This window comes from Anas platyrhynchos, chromosome 24, assembly GCF_047663525.1.
Source record: "Anas platyrhynchos isolate ZD024472 breed Pekin duck chromosome 24, IASCAAS_PekinDuck_T2T, whole genome shotgun sequence".
Lineage (NCBI taxonomy): Eukaryota > Metazoa > Chordata > Aves > Anseriformes > Anatidae > Anas > Anas platyrhynchos.
In genome coordinates, this window is record NC_092610.1 from 6,489,690 (window position 1) to 6,509,980 (window position 20,291).

The 20,291-nt window shown below is 65.1% G+C and overlaps 1 protein-coding gene across 1 annotated transcript in view; it reads right to left on the reverse strand.

Annotated features, from left to right (window-relative positions):
* Positions 1-638: 638 nt before the first annotated feature.
* The window catches only part of FOXO6 (forkhead box O6), a 28,722-nt gene continuing 9,069 nt past the window's right edge, over positions 639-20,291 (reverse strand). Inside the window, exon 2 of the mRNA XM_027444080.3 lies at positions 639-5,201. Within this exon, the coding sequence (XP_027299881.2) occupies positions 3,789-5,201 (1,413 nt within the window). The 3' untranslated portion in view covers positions 639-3,788. The remainder of the gene's footprint in view (positions 5,202-20,291) is intronic.

Sequence of the window (20,291 nt, forward strand, 5' to 3'; positions counted from 1 at the left end):
GGCCTCTGAGAGACCCTCGGATGGGTTTAAGCTTCTCCAGCCTGCTTGGATGAGTGGTGAGGAGCCCCTCGGGTGGCTGAGTCCTGCTTTTGGGGACAGCTGAGGGGTCTGGGAGCAAAGACCCACCCCTGAACTGAGACACATTGCCCCAAGACCCTAAATCACTGCCAAAACCAGGAGCTGCATCCACTTGGGAAGTTTCAGGAATTTTTCCTGGGGCAGGAAATGAATTCACCCACTGAAGGGGAAGTTCCAGCCCAAACTGCCCAGGCAGCTGCACAGAAGGGGATTTCTGGGGCTGCACCCAGGGAACCCCCACACGGGGCAGCGGGTGCAGGGTGTGAGCATCCCCGTGTCCTGGGCAGGGCAGGGCTGGCCGTGACGCTGCAGCTGGCCACTAGCCTCAAAAAATATTGGCACATTCAGTAAATGGATCTATTTGCAGGCTGCCAAGGAGTATCTCCAGAGGCGTTGTCCAGCGAGGATTGCCTGGACCCCCCAGAGCCCAGCGGGGGGACAAGCCCTGCTTCCGCAGACATCGCGGCTTCTCTGTGGGTGTCCCCAGGTCCCTCCGGTCCAGCACAGTCCCCGCCATCCCAGCCCAGACACACGCAAGCACCGAAGCCAGCAGCCCAGCCTTGTAATATTTAAAACAATTTTATTCATGAAAATATGCTGTACAATGCACTATACACAGTTCTTTACATTGCCACATACACAAACTCTAATAGCACAACCAAGAAAGTTACCATTGCCTACGATAGATGCGTGGTGAGAGATGACGCCTGTCAGAGACCCTCCCCCCCAGTCTGTACAGTTATAAATACGAGGGAAAGGACGGACCGAAGCCGCCATATGAAGCAAACCGGTGGGCCCCCCCCCAGCGTCCCCTCGATGCCGGCTCCTGGCTCCAGGCAGGGCTGGGGCTCGGTGGGCGCAGGGCCAGGAGCAGCAGGCGCTCCTTGCCCCATGGGCTGTCCCGTGGGGCATGGACGAGGCTTGGGGGACAGGAGAGGCTGTGGGGGGGAGGGCTGGAGCTGGGCGAGGTGGGAGGCGATGGGCTGGTGCTTGGGGAGCTGTTGGTGGAGGTTCCAGAGCGAAACCCAGCCCTGATTTCCATCCGGCAGCAGCACAGGCCGGGGGGTGCTTGGAGCATCCAGGCTTGCCAGGGCTCTGCCGGCCCCATGGGCATCATCAGCTCCCCCCACGCCGTGGTCCAAGCACCCAGGTCCAGCCCATCCCCATCCCCTCCACCCAGAGCCCCCCAGCTCCTGCCCACCCCTCCCCGGGATGCTTTTTGGGGGCCCCACTCCCCGCCGCCCGCTGTCCCTCGCACCGCACCGCACGACGACTGTACACACGACGCTTACCAACACGACTCCACCGCACACACGACAACCCCACGGTCACGAACCACAAAGACAGCTTCGCAATGGGACCTGCCCCGGGGGTGCACGCCCGGGGCCACCGCGCCGCGGGGCAGAGGGAGGCGAGCGGGACCGGGGCTGGGGGCTCTTCTCTTCCTGCTGGTGTGGAGGGGGGGTCCCTGGGCACGGGCACCCCCGCCTGCAAACGCCCGCGTGCCAGGTGCTGGTGAGCTGCTGGGTGTGCCCATCATGCAGACACCCCCCCTGTTTCTCCCCTGCTCGGGGGGCACACGGGGCAGGACCCCCACTCTCTCCCATGGCAGCCCCAGTGCCTTCCCTGCCTCTCCTCGCCAGCTCCTTCACACCCCCATGCAGAGCTGGGGGGCCGGGTACTAAATAGCCATTTGCAATCGCAATCGGTTTCTGATGATTTAAATACGCCTGAAACAAGAGGTGGTGTATAAAACGAATGATCCTGACCCAAAGAATAATTCTTTTTAAAAAAGCATTCAAGAAAGATTATATATAATAGAATATATTAAATTCTGTACATGATCAAATAATGTAAACATAATTAATTAACCTGTAAGAATGTCTTTAGAGACTATGCCCGCTGTGTGCCCAGGGCGGACGTGAGCGGTGGCACGTGGGGCTCCCCTGGCACGCTCTGCCACAGACCCAGGGCCAGGAGAGGAGCAGGGGGTGCCCACCCACGGGTTCCCTTGCCCCAGCTCCAAGCAGCCATGCTGTCCCTGTGGCTCGGTGGGACCCAGCACCGACACCACGGTGGGAAGGGAACAGCCTGGCTGGGAAGATGCGCTGGTTCCACACAGCAGCCCTCGCTGCTTCCCAGGGGCAGGGTGTACCAGAGAGCCTGCAGTGCCCAGGAGGAAGACAAATCCCATGGGACAGAGCAGCGGCTCCCACTGCCCTCTCCTCCCAGCCCCTCCATCTCCCCTGGACCATGCTCCTGCCTGGCTGCCCCCCTCCAGAAACCTCACTGTGCCCGGGCTCAGCAGGGCAGGACGCAGCGGTCCAAGGGCTCAGCCCTGCTCCGTTCGAATTGTGGTCCCTGTCCCCACCGAGCACCAGCCCCTGGTAGACTGGTGCACCGGGGCTGACCTCTTGCTGACTCCTCCAGCCCGTCTGCCCAGACCACCTCTCCAGCACCAGCGAGCCCTTGGGGTAGGAGCTCCTCCTGAAGCCAGTAACGACCCCAGGAGCTCCTGTCCCAGCTGTGAGCCCCATGGCACCTCCCTGAGCTCTGTCCATGGGGCCAACAGTGTGGGTCACACTGGCCTGGGAACCTGGAGAGGTGAGGGCAGGGTGAGCATCACGTCCCCCCTCTCACACACAGACAGAAACACATCCAGGGTGACCCACACCACAGCCCCCTGCTTCTGCCCACGGCCCCAGCATCCAACACCACGGCCGAGCCAAGCTGGGACGTGCGATGGGCGCAGCCCCCACTGAGCACGCGCTGCCCCTGGCCTCTCTCCTTGCCCTAAGCTCGACCCTTCCTTCCAATGCAATAACTCAATGGCAAAAGAGTGCATGAAATCAAATAAATACGCCCCCCTCCCCGACCCTGTGACTCCCCCTGGCCTGCGCTGGCACAGGGCACGTGGCTAGCAGCACGTCCTCTGGCACAGCCACTGCGGCACAGCCCATGCCAGTGACCATGGCACTGCAGCACAACCACGGCACTGCAGCATGACCATTGCATTGCAGCATGACTGCGGCACTGCAGTGTAACTGTGGCACTACAGCATGACCTCTGGCTTGCACAGTGCACATGTGCTGCTGCAGCTTGCACACCCTTCCCTCCATCACCGACCCTTCCTGTTGCTTGGTAGACAAACCTGCCAGAAGTGCAGCAGCGGAGGGGGCCTGGGCGCACGGGTAGCACTCAGGTCCCCAGAAGGGTTTTGGGGGTGATGAACTCCCCGGCCCGGGGCAGGCTCCCTTCTCCTGACACTTCTACTTGGAGGACTCGCTTCCTAAGGTGGTTCTGAGAAAAGGGTCCCCTTCTGGAACATGACATGCACAGAGCAGGTCCCTGCACCACCAGCTGTCCCCGCTCCACCACCCAGCCCCAGGACCTCTGACACAGGGCTGAGCCAAGCCGGCACCGGTGTTCGGACCCCCTGGAGAGGGCTTCCCCTCCCACTGCCCTGCCCGCCCTGGGACCGCCTGGCTCCACCACTCCTGCCTGCCCCGTGTCCCCTGGCGCCGCCGTGCCCATCTGGGGCCGGCCCCTGCCCCGTCTCAACGTTTGACCCTAGGGTTTGTGTTTCATCGCAAGTTTGACCCGATGGCTCTAGCCCATCTGAACAAATAAAGGCAGAAGAGAAAGGAAAAAAAAAAGTTTGTCTCGGCGTTCCCCTCGCGACGTCTCGGTGGCGGGCGCCCGGGCGGGCATCACCCGGGCACCCAGCTCTGGTTCGTGGGCTGCGGGCCCCCGGGCAACACGGGCACGTTGAGCGCGTTCTGCGGCGGAAGCGCCGAGTCGAAGTTGAAGTCCATCTCGTCGCTGTCCATGAAGTCATTCAGGATGATGGACTCCACGTCACACTCCAGGCTCCCGTTGAACATGTCCAGGTCCAGGTCTGCTGGGAACCTGTCTTGGCCCAACACGGGGGGGTGGACGGCCCCCGGGTAGGGGCCCTGCAGCGAATCCAGCAAGCTCATGTGTGCCCCTTGGTTAGTAGCGTAGGAATGCAGGTGCCCGTGGTGCGGCATGGCCGTCATGCTGCACGTGTCACTGGGCAGGCTCATAAGGCTGACAGGATTGGCTAAGGCACTGGTGTTGACCGCAGGGTGGTGGCTGGCTGGTGACGGGTGGTACAAAGCGCTGCTCTTCATGAGCGAGGCCGAGTGGGCCGGGTAGGAGGACAAGCCCTGCTCCCCGCCGCCACACAGCAGCGGGGTCTGTCTGTGGCCACGGGCCGGCACCATGGGGCCAGCCTGCGGCAAGGGCAGGTCCCCCGGGACCATGCTCTCCTTGTGCGCGTAGGAGATGGAGGAGAGCAGGTCCTGCAGCGAGGCGTTCCTGTAGGAGCTGACGGGCGAGAAGGTGGCCTGCTTGTTCTCCTGGATGGTCTGCATGGGCAGGCGGCGCATGAGGCTCATGGCCGGCTGGCTGTAGATGGTCCCGCAGTACGTGTTGGTGGCAGCCCCCATGCTGGAGCACTTGGAGTTGAAAGTGAAGCTGGAGCTCCGCTGCCGCAGGGCGGCCGGGGGCAGCTGCTGCGAAGGGCTCATGTTGTAGCCGTCCTGCAGGTCCTCCAGCAAGCTCTCCCCGAGGCTCTCGTTCAGGCTGATGGTGCCGGTCAGGTCGGTCAGCCGGGGCAGCTCCACGGAGCAGCGGGCGCTCAGGGAAGGAGACATGGTGCTGGAGGGGCTGGGGTACATCAGCGGGGAGGACGGAGTGCCATCGTCCTCCTCCAGCTCATCAGGCTCGTGGTTGGACATGATGGGCGAGAGGCGCCCACTCAGCGTGCTGGCCGAGGAGTTGGCCCGCGTCCTGAAGTCCGCCCAGGCATCGTACTCGTCGCTGGCGTGGGACGCAGGGCTCTCCGACCACTTGGCCTGCTGGGAGGACGGGCTGTCCTCCCCGCGCTCCTGCGTCACCTGCAGCTGCTTCTTCTTGCTGGCCTTCCCCTTGATACGCAGGAACTTGCTGTTGTTGTCCATCGAGACCGCCCGCCGCCGGGGCGTCTTCCCCGTCTTGCCGCCCTCGGGGTTCAGCATCCACCAGGAGCTCTTGCCCGTGCCCTCGTTCTGCACGCGGATGAAGCGGGTGTGCAGGGACAGGTTGTGCCGGATGGAGTTCTGCGGGGACACAAGCAGAGGGGGTGGTCAGACGTGGCCGGGGGCAAGGGCAGCTGGGGGGGGGGGAGTAAGGGCTCCATCTCCTGGGGCTGACTGGGCCAGAGGGGCAGAGGCAGCTGCAGCAGGTGCCCTGCACTGCACCGAAGACAGCGAGGTCCATGCAGGGGTTCCTCTCTTCTCCATCCCCCCTGCCCCTACCACCCACATGCCCAGCAGAGCCCAGCGGCACTCCCAGCCCACAGGGAGCAGCAGCAGCAGCCGCCTGCTGCCCCCACCACCCCACACCCTGCACCTCCACCAGCTCCATCAGGGATGCCCTCCACCGGGCACACCCTTGGGTGCCAGCCCCCTGCACCCTGCCCGAGCCCGCTCCCAGCAGTGAGCTCCGAGAGGCGCTGGTGCCACAGCGCGGGGGCTCTGCAAGCCCAGCTTCATCCCCACGGGCACGCTGTGCCCACATCCATAGCCCCTCAGGGTGATGGGTTGGGTGGTCCTGGGGCCTTCCTAGCGCCGGGCAGGGGAGGAGAGGGGCCAAGGACACGTGCTGGTTTTTGCAGCCCCCAGGGAGCCACTGCAGCTCCCTGCTTTTCCCAGGAGGACAGAGGGATGCGGAGGGGGAAGGAACCAAGGTGCTGGGGAGAAAGTTTGGTGCCGTCGCCAGCGTACAGTGGAATACTAATGAAGAGGCGAGTGAGCTCCAGCCTCATCTATCATATTATGTAATGGCTTACTTCTCTGCACTTCATTTATTTGGAGATTGCTCCCAGGCTGGCTCCTCGCCAGCAGCCACCAAATCCAAGTCTACAGAAATCAATCTCGCGCTGACTGATTAAGCCGTGTTTAGAACTAATTGCTCCTTCGTGTGTGGGGAGAATAAATTACGGGCTTTAATTTCACATCTTTAAAATGCAACTGCAGGTATGGGCTAGCCATTAACCCCTTCCTGCATGGCCCCACGCGCAGCTGGGGAGGGGGCAGGCAGTGGCTGGGACAGCTCTGGGACAGGCTGGGACGCGGCGGTGGCTGCCCGCACCACCCACCAGCACCTCCAGCTGCAGCAAAGGGAGCAGGGCAGAGAGAGCTCCCCCTGCCCCTCCTGCCCCTCCCTGAGGACACCTGATGGCCCAAGCTCCCCTCCGTGTAACCGCACCGCAGTGCAAGCTGCAGGGGAACACAGTAGAGCATGTGGTTTTCACCAGGTTTGCAGAGCCAGCAGCCAGCTTGGCCCCGTGGTGCCACCTCGCACGCACATGTGGACACCTGGGGACGGGGACACCTGAGGATGGGGACACTTGGAGTTGGGGAGCAGGACTGGCTGGATGCTCCCAGGGGTCCCAGCATGGCCCCGCTTCTGCCCTGCCAGGCAGGTGATGTAGCAGCCCTCAACTGCCCTGCACAAAGCAGGGACAGGGACCAATTTCTGGGGTCCTTGCCTTCCCCTCAGCTGGCCATGGGGGACAGTCAGCACGGGGCCAGCCTCCTCCCCAGCTCCTGCCTGCCTCCTGCTCTCAGCTCAGGGCAGGACCCCCAGGGGCACCTGCACCACCCGTGCCCAGGCTGGCATCAGGCAGGGACCTGGCTGGAGGGAGGAGGCTGGCAGGGGGAGAGGAGGCGAGGCTGCTGCCTCTTCTGCAGCAGAGCTTCATTAAGAGCCAAAAGACAGCAGCAATTAAGCGCGAGGCGCAGCGAGTCCGGCTCTCTCCTCATTAGCACCCCGACGCGCCAGGCCCTGGGTGCAGGGCGCAGGGCAGGGGCAGGCAGGAGCTGATTAGCAGCGGTGGGCAGGGAGCTGCTGCACCAGGGGCAGGGAGCTGCTGCCACCTCCCCGCTGCCCCCACCACCCCACTGCCACCAACAGCACCCAGCCCCGGGCCTGATCACCTGCCCCAAAACGTGGGGCTCAGCGAGGCAGGGATGTGCAGGGGACATCGCAGCCTGCAGGGCCGGCAGCCTTCATGTCAGCACCTGCCTGGGGCGTACCGGGGCTCTGGCAGGTTTTGGCAGGGCGCAGGGGTGCATGCAAAGGCCAATGCCATTCGCAGGGACCCCACTGTGCCCCCTGCACTGCTCTGCCCTGCTTTGTCCTGTATAACCTCTCTGCCCAGCCTGCGCCCCCTCCCTGTCCCCACATGTGCCAGCTACACCTTTGCACATCCAACACCCCATGCCCCTCGCCAAGGCTCAGCATCCTGCCCCCCAACAGCCCCACGGCAGAGGGCAGGGACCCCCCATCTCCAAAGCTCATCCGCAGCATGCCAGGGCTCCCCCCGGCCACAGCAGGCCCCTGACATCTCGGGCAGCAGCCTGGAGGGGCAGGAGGCGCCCTGGGCTGTGCACCTCGCTGCCCAAACGCTGCAGGCAGCCCCAAGCCCTGTGCACCCCGGGGGGGACGATGCCGGGGGCTGCCCCAGCGCCGCAGAGCCCCGAGCCCGGCTGCCGGGGCTGCTCCCTGCGCCCTGGTGCGGGGTGGGTGGGTGCTCCCTTGGAGCATCCTCGCCCCCTTCTCCGCCGAGCCTCATTGTCAGGGGAACAGGCAGTGTGAAATCGGTCTGATTAGCAATTAGTCCCATTGTAAAAGGATTAGCCGGACCCCATTGTCTGGATGAGTGACTCGACTGGCAATTTGCATCTGGCAGCGCTGGGAGCGTTTTCCCCGCGTCCTTTTGACCGGCCAGGGGCTGCCTGCGGGGGGCCGTGCCCGGCAAAACCCGGGGGGCTGGGGAAGACCTGGGGGGGACTCCCCTTGCAAGGGCCCCCAGCACCCAGCTGCTGCCCACATGCCTTTTCCTGCCCTGCATCCCCTCCAGCCTTGGGGGGTTGCAGGCTTTGGGGTGTGGGGGTGTGGGGGGCTGACATCCCACAGGGGTGCACAGGGTATGGCACAAGTGCAACCCAAGAGAGAGCAGGAGCGCACAAGGCCCAGCTAGGCACAGGGCTGGCACTACCAGGCAGGGCCCATAGTGCCGAGGGTGCCACCCCACGCCCCCATCCCCTGTCCCGGGAAGGAGCCGCTGGGAGCCAGCACTTGGCTGCCAGGAAACCCAGCAGAGACATCGGCTGCGTTGCAGCACCCTGAGCCATGCCACAGCTCTGCCAAGCCCCTGGGAAGGCTTGATCCAATATCATTTGGGGCGCCCACCCTGCAGGACCCCAACTTGCTGACTTCGGGGTCAAGAGCAGATTTTGGGCACTTTCCCCCATGGAAAGCTGGGCAGCAGGCATCCGAGGGACCTCTCTGGAGCCACCTGCGAGTTTGCGCCAAGAGCTCGGGCAAACTGGGGCTCATCTGCAACATGCTCACTTGCCCTGTCCCTGCCATGGTTCCCGCTCCTGTGTGCTGTCCCCAGCACTGTCCCTTGGCCTGCCACCCTTCCATCCATCGCCTGGGGACGTTCTGAGCAAAACCTCAAAAGCCCAACAGCACAAAAACCCCAAATCCAGCCCTGTCCTGCATGTCCTGCACCCTCCTGTGGCCCCACACGCTGGCCACATCTGCCCTGTCTGCAGCTGCAGCCCACTAATGAGCCCAGTGCCTGGTGGGGCCTCGCACACAGGCTATCGGGAGGAAGCAGCGTAGGGCCACTAACGAGCACTCTGCCACCCGCTCTCCGGCAGCATGAGTGTGGCTCCGGGGGTTAATTGATGCTTATTTACTCCTCACATACAAAAATTGCCAGTATTGGAGGAAATATTTGCAGGGGCAGAGGCTGCTGACAGCCTTGATGGTGCCCTGTCCCGGGGGGGTATGCCACGGAGGGGTGACGGAGAGACTGGAGGTGGCACAGGGCACTCGCTGCCAGGTGCCAGCAGCACAAGGCATCATCCTCCCGTGGGTGACGGCACAGCCCACACCAGCACTGAGGCACCGTTATGCCCAGGGCAGCCACCAACCTCCTGCCACCATCCCCTGCGGACTGCCACCAATGTCACCATGCCCCCCGCTGCCCCAGTGTGGGCACAGCCCCTGCGCTCAGCCCACCAGCCCTGGCACCGCTGCGGTGCATCCCGCGCGCAGCCCACGCCTGCCTGGCGAGCAGATGGCAGCAGCTCGGTGCGGCAGCTCCGTGTGCCAGGGGGTGGCTGCGCCCCCGGTGCCCGCGGCACCTCCTGCCACCGAGCACTGCTAGGTGCCGGCATGGAGCAGGGACACCACCCCTGTCACTTCTCCCTTCTTCCATAATGAATTATCCAGCCTCTGCCCCATTCTCCCAGTGCCCAGCTGCTGGCAGCCGGCAGCCCCCCATCAGGTAGGACACGGCGTGGTTGCAGGAGCTCCGTGCTGCCCCATAGCAGCCACACAGCCAGCCCCTGATGCTGCCCCGCAGCACCCCAAGCTGTGCCCCGCAGCTGTCTCTGCAGAATCCTATAGCACCCTACAGCCACCCCCCGCAATGCCCCACAACACCCCCACAGGGACCCAGGGCCCTCCCCAGCCCGTCCTTCCCCCAAGCACTGCTCCTGCAGCCAGGCAGGGCAGGGGGGGCTCAGGGGGGAATGGGTGCCCCCGGGAAGGGCACTGGGGGGGCAGAGCGAGGCCGCCAGCCTCCCCGGGGAGCCCCACGCCGTGCGGGGGCAGCCGCCCACCACGGGGGTCTCGCCGGCGGCTGACGAGTGGAGGCGAGCGAATTCGGGTCAGCGCACCGCTGAGCAGAGCCGGGCTGACTGCTGCTAATTGAAGCAGGCGCCCATTAGAGGCGTGACGGGCCGTGGCCATCCCCAGCCCTCCGCCGCAGGTGGCTGGCACGCGAGGAGGCCGGTGGCAGCCTGGAGGCCATGAGCGCGGCCAGCACTGGGCCTCTCCTGCCTCCCGTGTTATGGGAAGTGCAAGGATGTCAGGCAAAGCCCGGCCGGCATCTCGTTAGGGGCTGCTAATCACCCCTGGGGGGGGCAGAGGGGCAGCTGGGGCTCGGGGGGGGGCCCCAGCCACCGGCCCTGCCGTGCCCTCCTTGCTACCCCATGGGCCTGGCATGGCCTGAGCCTCGTGGCTGGCTCCGTGCCTCCCTCCCCTCCTGGCCACGAGCGGTGCCAGCTATTTTCAAGCCATCAGGAGAAGGCACTGACACAAACCCAACCACGGCCCCCACCCACCCCACATTGCCCCCTCACAGCCTCCATCAGCAGCCTCCACGCAGCGCGGGGACACGCTGGGACCCCCAGGCGGGTGCCGAACCCCCGGACAAACGGCACAGGCTGCTGGGTTCGGCCCTTCCCTCACACCAGGGCTGCCCAAAGGGGATGTGGGGGCAGCGGGGGGCAGGTCGGCCTCTGCCAGCCTCGTCACGGGAGGCTCCTTGCAGCGGCAGCGGCAGCAGCAGGGGAGGCAGGAGTGGGGCAGCCGCGCATCCCCCTCCCGGCCCTGGTTACTGCCGCTGCCAAACAGCTGGTTGCTACGAGTTGTGCGGTGGGAGTGTGTCCGTCGCCATGGCAGCCGATTTATTTTATTTTAGCCAGCTGCCGCCGCTCCGTGCCCCCTCCAAAAAGCATCCTCCCCGTGCCCCCGCCTCGTCCCCAGTGCTGAGAGCCCCCCGTGATGGGGCAGCCTCTCCCCACTGCCCCCAGGACACAAGCACAGCGCCAGCATCCTCCCTGCTCGGGGATGAGGCTCAGGGGACAAGGTTGGGAGCAAGGGGACAGCGCCAGGTGATGCTGGAGGCAGCGGCCGGGTGCCCGAACGTGGGGCTGAGGGTGCCTGGGGATGCATGCGGGGGTGCCCTGGGGCTGGTGGAGCTGCCCAGGAGCTTCCCAGGGCTGGGACAGGGAGGACCCAGCCTCGGCCAAGGCAGGCACAGAGGAAGCTGAGCCCACCCCGGCTGCCACCCAAAGAGTCCAAGTGAGCGGGTGACCCCCCCAGGGCAGCTCCTCCAGCCCGGCCCAGGGTGTGCTCCGCTCCTCCTTTGGCTAGCACCTGGGGCTTCTCCTGGAACAGACCCAAAACCCACCAGGGCCTCCCCAGGGCCACCACCTCCAGCCACATCTCTCCCTGGTGTGTTGAGGCCAGGAGGGGCCAAAATAGCCCCCATGCTGCTGGGACCATCCCTACACTGCTGGGCTCTGCTGCGGTGCATGCTGAGGGAGGAACCTGTACCACCACTATCCTGCGCTGCTGCACCACCTCTGATCTCCGAGCACCTCGGGGCCTCCCCATGCGTTCCCTGAGGGCTCGTTAGATCACTGCAGGACAGACTTGGATAATTAACGTGGTGCTCCCGGGGTGGCTGGCACAGGGCTGGGTCCCCCAGGTGTGTCTCTGAGCCCTGGCTGTGGGTCCGTGCCCACAGGATGCAGCCCGGTCCCGCGGTGATGCTGTGGGGTGAGCAGCAGCAGCAGGGGTGGCTGCAGGTGATGGGGCGGGCATGGGGTCAGGCCACGCTCCCCTTGTATCCCCCTGGCAGTGCTGCCCACCCAGTCCCACACACAGCACCGAGCCAGCCCCAGAGCAAACCACGTCCTCCCCTGGCGCCCCACAAATTCCACACGCTGGGAAATCCCACCGGCACCGCTCCCCCAGGGACCCAACACACAGAGCCGTGCTTTCACCCCGCAACAAGACTCCCCAGAGCTGGAGAAGCCCCGGTGCCTCCCTCCGGGGTCCCAAGGGCGCCGGCACCACCAGGGACGCCGTGCACGGCGCCTGCCTCCTGCAGGAGGCAGCGAGGCTCCCAGCCTTCAGGGTCTGCTGCATCCCCACCAGCGCCCCAGCCCCGGCCTGCCCGGACCCCTCCATCACGCTACACCGGCTGGGACGCTTTGGAAAGACCCTCTCCACCATCAGCCACTTATCCAGTAATACTCTAATTACACCCCAGAGTTGGCCACCAAAATAGCTGCAGTAAATCACACGGAGCTGCCATGTAATTTTTGCATGAAATTACAGTATTTTTTCCCCTGGGTTCAATTTCCTCCACACCAAGTTCTTACCGCAGCCAAATAATTAAAGCAGCCACGCTCCCTTTTCCTCGGGTACCGTTTCAACTCCCCGCTGGCTGCCCCCCAAGCCAGGTACCAGGGCACAGCTGGCTGGGGACAGAGCTGCAACCCCCCCCCAAAAAAAAAAAAAAAAAAAAAATTGGGGGGTTCTCCAAAGGGAACCACAGGACCCAGCCATGCAGTGTTCCTGCTTTCTGGGCTGTGATCTACTCCGGAGCTGGACTGCACTCAAAGGTGGCCCAGGAAGCTGGGCACAGGGCCATGCACCAGGGCACACAAGTCTCCGAGGACCTATAGGAGGGAGCCTGCCCTGCTCTGCATCTTCCCGGCCTCACCACAGCCCCTTGGTCCCCTGGGACCCCCATGGTGGAGATGCTCAGAGCAGCAGCGAGTCCTTGCTCCTGCGGAACCAAACCCTCCTTCTTCTTCTCCATCGAAATGTCCTCCTGCTCCATCCCTGATGTCCTCCCTGCACCGTTCCTAATGTCCCGCTCCAACCACGATACCCTCCTTGCTCCATCCCAAATACCCTGCTCCATCCCCAATGTCTTCCTGCACCACCCCTGATGTCCTGCTTCTGGAGGCGAGGGGATGGCTTGGCCATGCCAGCAGGGATTGCCAGCAAGCTGGGAGCAGTGGGAGCACTGGGATCACCATCACTGTCAGCCTGCGGCAGGCAGGCACCAGGCAGGTGGCTGGGGCCGCGGGGACATCCCTGCCTTGGATCCCTCCTGGTGAAACACATTCTGTGCCCCAGCCTTATTCCTGTTAAGATGACCTGGTTTTTGAAGAGCCTGGAGCCGATACCTGTGTGGGTCTGAGCCCCGCAGGTGTGCAGGGGAGGGCTGGGGATGCCGAGCCTTTGGGTTAGAGGAGAGAACGTTTGGCACGGGGCCTGGCTGAACGGCGCAGAAATGTGAAATGCTGCAAAAGGTCCCTATTTGACAAATGTCTGTGAAAATCACGCGCAGTTCCCAGCCAGTGGCAGTGCCGGGTCCCCCTCCTGTCCCCGCTCCCTGCCCAGCTCCGCCTGCTGCACGTCGCAGCCCCGGCACCCTGCGGGCTGGCTGCGGCCCCAGCCGGTGACAGGGCTCCAGAAAAGAGCGGCGGAAAAGCTGGAGGCAAAATGTCACCGGCAGCCCCGCTGCAGCCGGCACCCCCAGCATGGCCCCATCTGCCCCATTTCCCCCCCACCTGCACCAGCCTGACCACACATCAGCCCCGCCAGCCAGCCCCACGCCCACACCGGCACACGCAGCACCGCAGGTAGCCTCCACCAAAAAAAAAAAACACAACACAAAGTACATCCCCCCAAACCCCCACATCTCCCTTTTTTCCATTTCTACCCCTGGTGTGTGGAACATGGGGGGCACAAAGCCCCATGCCACCACCACCGCAGCCCACGCAGGATGGGCAGAACGGGGCAGGCAAATGTGGCACGGGTGAGCTGTCACCGAGCGCGGTGCCACAAGGACCCGAGGGACATCGAGCGTCTCCCAGCCGCACGCAGCCCCTGCTGGGAGAGGGGGCGACACTGGGGGGGTCCCAGAGCCCCCTTGCCGCGAGCATCCTGCCGGGACGAGACAGGCGACACGCTCGGCAGGTCAATGTCACCTCAGCGGGTCAAGGCCACTGCGGGACCACAGGGAGATGGGGACGCTGCAGCCTCAGCAGCCCTGGGGAGGTGGGATGTCACCCCCGGTGCCGGGGATGCCACTGACCGGCAGCGGGACGTCACTGCGTCACCCCACGCACGTGTGCCCCTGGCAAGACCCCCACGTGGCACACCCCCCCCCCCGTGCACCCCCTTCCCACCCGGCCCCCCCTCGCCCACGTGCGCGTGCACAGGCGCGCAGCCGGCGGTGCGTTGCGGTGACTCAGCTGCCCCCCGGCAGCAGCTTGCCTTGCACCTGCTAATTGCGGCCCCCCCGCCGCCCCCGCAGCTCCTCGCGCCGGGGTCTCGCCAGCCCGCGCTTACTCACGGCGGGGGGGGGGCCTCCCCCATGCACATCAGCTGCCAAGCCCGGGGCGGGCGGGGGGCTCACGGCCCCCCCCATGACCCCATGAGAGCAGGGAGCTGTGACATTTGTTGTGCAGGCACTCTGCGCAAGGTGGGGGCAGCACCACAGGCTCCAGTTTCCTCCCAGTACAACCAGCCTGGGGCTCTGGAGGGGGGGTTGCTGCTGAGGATGGAGCCCCCCCCAGTGCCCTTCCTGAGGCTGCTGCTCCGGACCTGGCTGCAAGCAGGCACACACCGGTGAACACAAAAGGGAAACACCATTGACCCAGACCCTTTTTTTTCAGCCTCTTTTGGCTTTTCACCATTTGGGAACACCAACTCCCCACGAGCCCAGCGGTGCCAGGATGGGACATGGGGTGGGACACGGGATGGGCACCACGTCCCCGAGCCACCTCTCCCCTTCCACCTCCAAGCTGCCGGACCCCCAAGCACGAGGCAGAGCCGCTGCCGGGCCACGTGCTTCATCTTCCCCCCGGGTCCCAAAAACACAACCCTGGGGCCTCCCAGCCCGTCCCCACCACGTGGCCACGGCGACCCACGGCCCCCACAGCCACAGCCCGGGCACAGCCTGGGCACTGCCCTCACCCCTTGCTCCTCACCCCTCGGCCCTCACCCCTCGCCCCTCGCCCCTCGCCCCACGTTGGGGTGGCTGTGCCGGGTGCTCCCCGCACCGCCCGCCCGGCTGCGGATGCTGGGTTGCCCGGGCAACGGCTGATGACATCGCGGGATGCAGGGGAACTCTGCTCGAGGTGCTCGGGATGCCATCGCTGTTGCCAGGGAAACGGCGGGGCCGGCGACATCCCGCAGGTACCTGAGGGTGACAGGGGGGTCCCCCTGCACGAAGTCCCCCGGCACCAGCACATCCCACAGTGCCCGGCTGGGGGCTTTGCTCCCCCCCCCCAGCATCCCTGGACTGGGCTCAGAAGTACCAGGAACACCCCAAGATTTCCCCAGATGCCCCAAACTTCCCCAGCTGTAAACCCCAGATGCATGTGGGTGGGGATGTGCCATCCCCCCAGGCAGGGTGTCACCCCCCAGGTGCTACAGGGTGACAAGAAATCCACAGGGAAGTCTCTGGGCTGCACTCGCAGCCACGCAGGGACGCAGCAAAGCAGAAGGGGCAGGGGAAGAGCTGTGCACAGCCCTTGCTCCCCCAGAGGAGCCCCCGAAATTCCCCTCCAGGGTGAACCTGCAGCATCAGCAGCGCGAGCAGGATGCGGACACACCTGGGCAGGCGGCAGCATCCCCGCGGGATGCTGCAGAGCAACAGGAGCACAACAATTCCCCTCCTGCCGCTCCCGCAGGAGCTCGGCAGCACTACCTGCCACGGCAAGAATTGCATCAGCCCGAGCCTGCCCGAGCCGCCGGCCCTGCCCCAGCCCCATGGGGCCGCCCTGAGCTCTGCCGTGGGTGCTGCAGTGGGGCCAGGTCCCCCTCGCCCACCTGGAGGAGCCAGCGCCCTCGGGGCTGTTCCCGGTGCAGACAGGGCTCTGCAGAGCACAGTACCCCAGAAACCTGCCCGGCCTCTGTGTGGCACAGCCCGCCTGCGAACCAGCACCAGGGGTGACAAAATGCCTGGCAAAGGGACAGGAGGAACCAGAACGGGGCCACGAGGAGCACGCAGGCCCCGGGGTGCAGGGAAAGGCAGAACCACGCAGGTTTCAGCCCCATCCAGCCCTCGTGGTCGCTAATTTGGGCTTTAGGGTTCTGCATGGTGGGGCAGGAGGGGGGCGAGTGCTGCAGTAGGGCAGGGGGGCAGTTGTGGGGCAGTGGGGGCTGGAGAGGGGAGGGCAGTGAGGAGGAGGAAGATGGGGCTGGGATAAGGGGGGAAGCCCTGGAAACCCCCCCAGCACTGCGGGGAGGCAGCTGCCACCAGGGCGATGCCACCCACTTGCTCCTGCCCAGCGCGCACCAGGGGATGGCCATGGGGGGACACGGGGACCCCGACCACTGGGGGCTGGGGGGGAGCCCGGTGACATCCGGGCGTCTCCCGGGGGACCTGGCAGCCCTTCAGTCGGGCTCCATCCCCGCGGGGGCCCCCACCCGCTCCCACGCGCTGCCGGCCTCCCGGCTGCGTGACACCGAGCTCTAATTGAATTAGACGCTGCTGCCTGGGCAGAGCAGCCTGCAAACCATCCTCGAATTCCTGGGCACGGCGCCCGCTCGCTGTCTGCGAGCCGCCCCCCCTCCTCCCCCTGCAGTGACCCAGAAGCGAGGAGCCTGCGGCCCCCCAGGGCGGGCGGGAGAAGGGGTCCGGCCGGCCTCAGGGCGGGGGGCTCGTTAAGCAGACAATTAGCGTGGTCGGAGGGCGCAGCACCCGTGGCCCCGCCGGGGTCAGATGTGCGGGGCTGGCCGGCGAGGCAGCGCGTCCCCGCGCCAGCTTCCTCCACTACAGAATGTACCGAGGGCTGCGGCGGCCCCAGCCAGGGACACGATGTGCTCCCCGCTCCCGGCCCTGTTTTTCCTGGCCGGCCTCCTGCTCCGCTGCCGGCGGGGCGGCCAAGCGCCGGGGCTCAATGCAGCCTTTGTTCGCCCCGCCGTTGCCTCCTTTCACACCTCCGGCCCCCCGCCGCCTGCCCCCCACGACCATCCCCGGCCACTCGTCCCCTTTCCGAGGCTCGGGGTGGAGGTGCTGTCACTGGGGACGCTCGGCATCTCCGAAAACGCGGGCAGCACCGCGCCGTGCCGGAGCCCAGCGGCTGCAGCCCCAGCAGGGGAAGGCAGCACCGGGCCCCTGCTCCTGCCCACGGCCTCATCCTGCTCCAGGCCCCCTGGGTCCATCCAAAAGTCGCCCACCCGCAGCGGGGACCAGTGGGAGGCTGGGTGCACCCCGCAAGCCCCCAGACCCACAGAGGTGCAACACGAGGTCGTGCACAGCAGCTGGTGCAGCTCCACGCTCTCTGCACACTTCCTGAAGTCAAATCAAAGCGTGGCCCCAAACCACCACCCCCACCCCATCCAACCCCACAGGGGCTGCCTCCTCTCTGCCCTTTGCCACTTTTCTCTCTCTCTCTCTTTTTTTTTTTTTTTTGAAAATGGGCCAAATTTGACCCAAATTTGCTTTTCCTACTCAGAAAAGCCTCCCCACCAGCAAAGGGTCCCCAACTGGCTCTAAACCCAGCTCCACGCCCCCATCCCTGCATCTGCCAGCTGGGCACAGTGAGGCCGGGCACAACCCCCCCAAACATGGGGGCACAGCTGCCCCACGGGCCCTGCCAGGGGGTGCAGGGGTGGCAACGAGGAGGACCCACACCCCTGGGAGCACCCCGGGGCACGCCAGTGCAGGAGGTGCAAGGACACACTGGGCTCGTGTGGCACCAAAACCTCCATGGGGCTGGCACCGAGCATCCTCACTGAGCCTTGCAGACAGCCTGGAGGCATCCCTCCTGCCCCCCCAGAAGCCCCTCTCTCCCCATTTTGCTGCTGCCGCCCCCCTGGCAGGGGGGGGCTTTCCTGCAGCCGTCTGGCAGCTAAGCCCCTGTCGCCACGGGGGCATTAGCAGCAGCGCTGCAGGGAGCTCCCCGGGGAGGAGTAAGTGGATCAAAGGGTTTTAGCAGCAGACGGCTCCCAGACAGATCTGGATTGTCTTCAAGGCGGCCACTTGCGGCTACAAATGCACTTTCTGCCTGCAGCTCCCGAGCCAAAAGTTTCACACCGGCTTTATTTCATTTAACCCCTGGCGGCTCCCAGCCTCGCAGATGCTCGGTGCCAGGAGCCCCCCCGGCCCCACAGCCAAAACTCAGCCTCAGCCTCCCCCCGGCACAAACCCGGCCCTGCAGGGGCAGCTCAGGGTGCTCAGTGCTCGTGCCAAGACCCCCAAAGAGCCCAGTCCCCGTGCCAGTCACCCCGGGGACTGTCAGCAGCACCATAACAAGGAGGAAGAGAGGAGAGGGGACAACCACAGGGACCTCTCCGGGATGGAGACAGCCTGGGGACATCGTCCCCACCTCACCACCCTTCACAGCACCCCCCAGCCCCAGCCGGCGCTTGCCAGGCGGTGTAGGGGGAGCTGGGGCAGGGAGAGGCTTTGTTGGGAACGACCATGAATTATTCAGAGCGCACGATAATTACAGGAGCCCCCTGGTCCTGCTCGCTCAGGCAGGCAGGAGCAGGATTTGTGCCACGGGGAGGGCAGGGGACAGCATCTGGGACCCCGAGGCCATCGCTGCCCCACACCTCCCCATAGCAGCAGCACCCCACACTTCCCAGCCCCGCACCCCACACTGCTTGGTGCCGTACCCCAAACCTCCCCATGCCGTGCCCCAAGCTTCACACAGTGTGACCCACACCAGTTGGTACAGGACCCACATCTCCCCAAACCCCCAAACCCAGACCTGCATCCCCCTGCCCTGCACTGGGGGTGACCAAATCCTGTCCCCCCTTCCTCTGAGAAGCCACAGGCAGAAGTGGGACCAGGGCCAGGCCACGTGCTGGGACACAGCCAGGACTGCACTGTGCACCCTGGGGACCCCACATGCCTCTGTCCTCAGCCCCCCACCACTGCCATCCCCCCCATGGCCCCACAACCAGCGCAGGGCCCTGGGCAGGAGCTGCCCCACGCAGCCACTCCTCAATAGTGGGCTCAGGCTCCACAGAGTGAAAACAAGAGCAGGACAGCCACGAAAAAATGTGGGGATGGTGAGCAGAGGCCAGCGCCAGCATCCCCACGCAGCCTGGCCGAGAGAGCAGGGAGGACGCCTGAGGACACGGCGCCTGCATCAGGGCTGCATCAGAACGGGGTGGGGGACGCCCCTGCACGTGGGGTGAAGGCAGCCAGGCCACATGGGGCTGGCCCCCTCCGGGCAGCGCCGCAGGAGGGCTGGGGGCTGCCCCCGCCGTGGGTCAGGGAGGGCACATGGCGGGGCTGGGTTCGCCCCGAGCAGCCCCAGCTCTGACGCACCCGTCTGGCATCTTCTCATTACACTGAGGGCTTCTGTTCTGCTGCCCGCGTTTGCCACAGCGGTGGAAAAACTCTTCTGCAGGCCTGGCAGTGCGCCGTGGGAGCGCGGGCTGAGCGGGAGCGGCAGCAGCATCCCCACAGCACGGGGCCCCCCATGGTCTCCAAACACATCGCACCCACTGGGGCTGTGGGCAGGGGTGTTGGGGACCCTGTCACACCCTGGGGGTGGCACTGCAGTCCCAGATCCCTGGGCATGGTCCAGGCCAGGAGTGATGGGGTGCAGGATACAGCAGGCATGGGGGGACAGGAGCTTGCCCCCAGCTGATGCACCCTGCAGTGACCCTGTGCAACCAAAGTGTCCCAGGCACATCCCAAGGTCCCAACTGTCCCCTCCAGCACCCCCTGCACCGGGAAAACAGAGCTATGGGTGGGCAGGAGCAAGGAGCAGGTGGTGGGAGATGAGCTCCAGGTATGGGGTGTGCTGGGTATGGGTAGGAGGGTGGTGAGGTGCGGGCACAGGGTGCCCAGTGAGCACAGGTGGGTTTCGGGGTGTGTGGGTTTAGGGAGCGGGGTGTACAGGGGGGTTCAAGGTACGGGTTGCATGAGGGGCGTGGGTACAGGTTTGCAAGGGGTAATGGCTGGTTGGAGGGCTGGGCAGGTGGGGTGCAGGGTTCTGGGTGCTGGGTTTGGGGTCAGGGTGCACAATGCAAGATGAAAGGTGCAGGATAGGGGTGCACGATGCAAGACAAAGCATGCAGGGTGCACGCAGCAGGGTTTGGGGTGCAGGGAGTGGGACTGCAGCTGAAGCCTTTGAGGTGCTGTATGCAGGGTTTAGGGTGCAGGGAGTGGGACACAGGACAAAGCATGCAGGGGGCGTAGTCTGGGGTGCAAACTTTGGGGCAGGGGGTTCCAGCACCACTTCACAGCTTCCCCGCCGCGCTGCTACAGCACCCGCTGCCCATGGGCACTGCAGCAAAAAGCATCAGACGGGGCTGCTGCTGTACTTCTCCCGTCTGTCTTAAAGGTCTGCAGCCCAGCAGGCAGCTGGCCCCACTGACCCCGTGCCACCTGGTGCCCCTCGGAGCCGGCCGAGCCCCCCGGCACCACGCGTGCCCAGGCCAACGCGGCCGGGTCAGACTGAGCCGCGATGTGCATGTCCACGGCACGGCGTCCCACAAGAAACCTAACCGATGGGACCTGCAATTAATACCTGCAACATAATAGAGCTGATTACAATAATTGG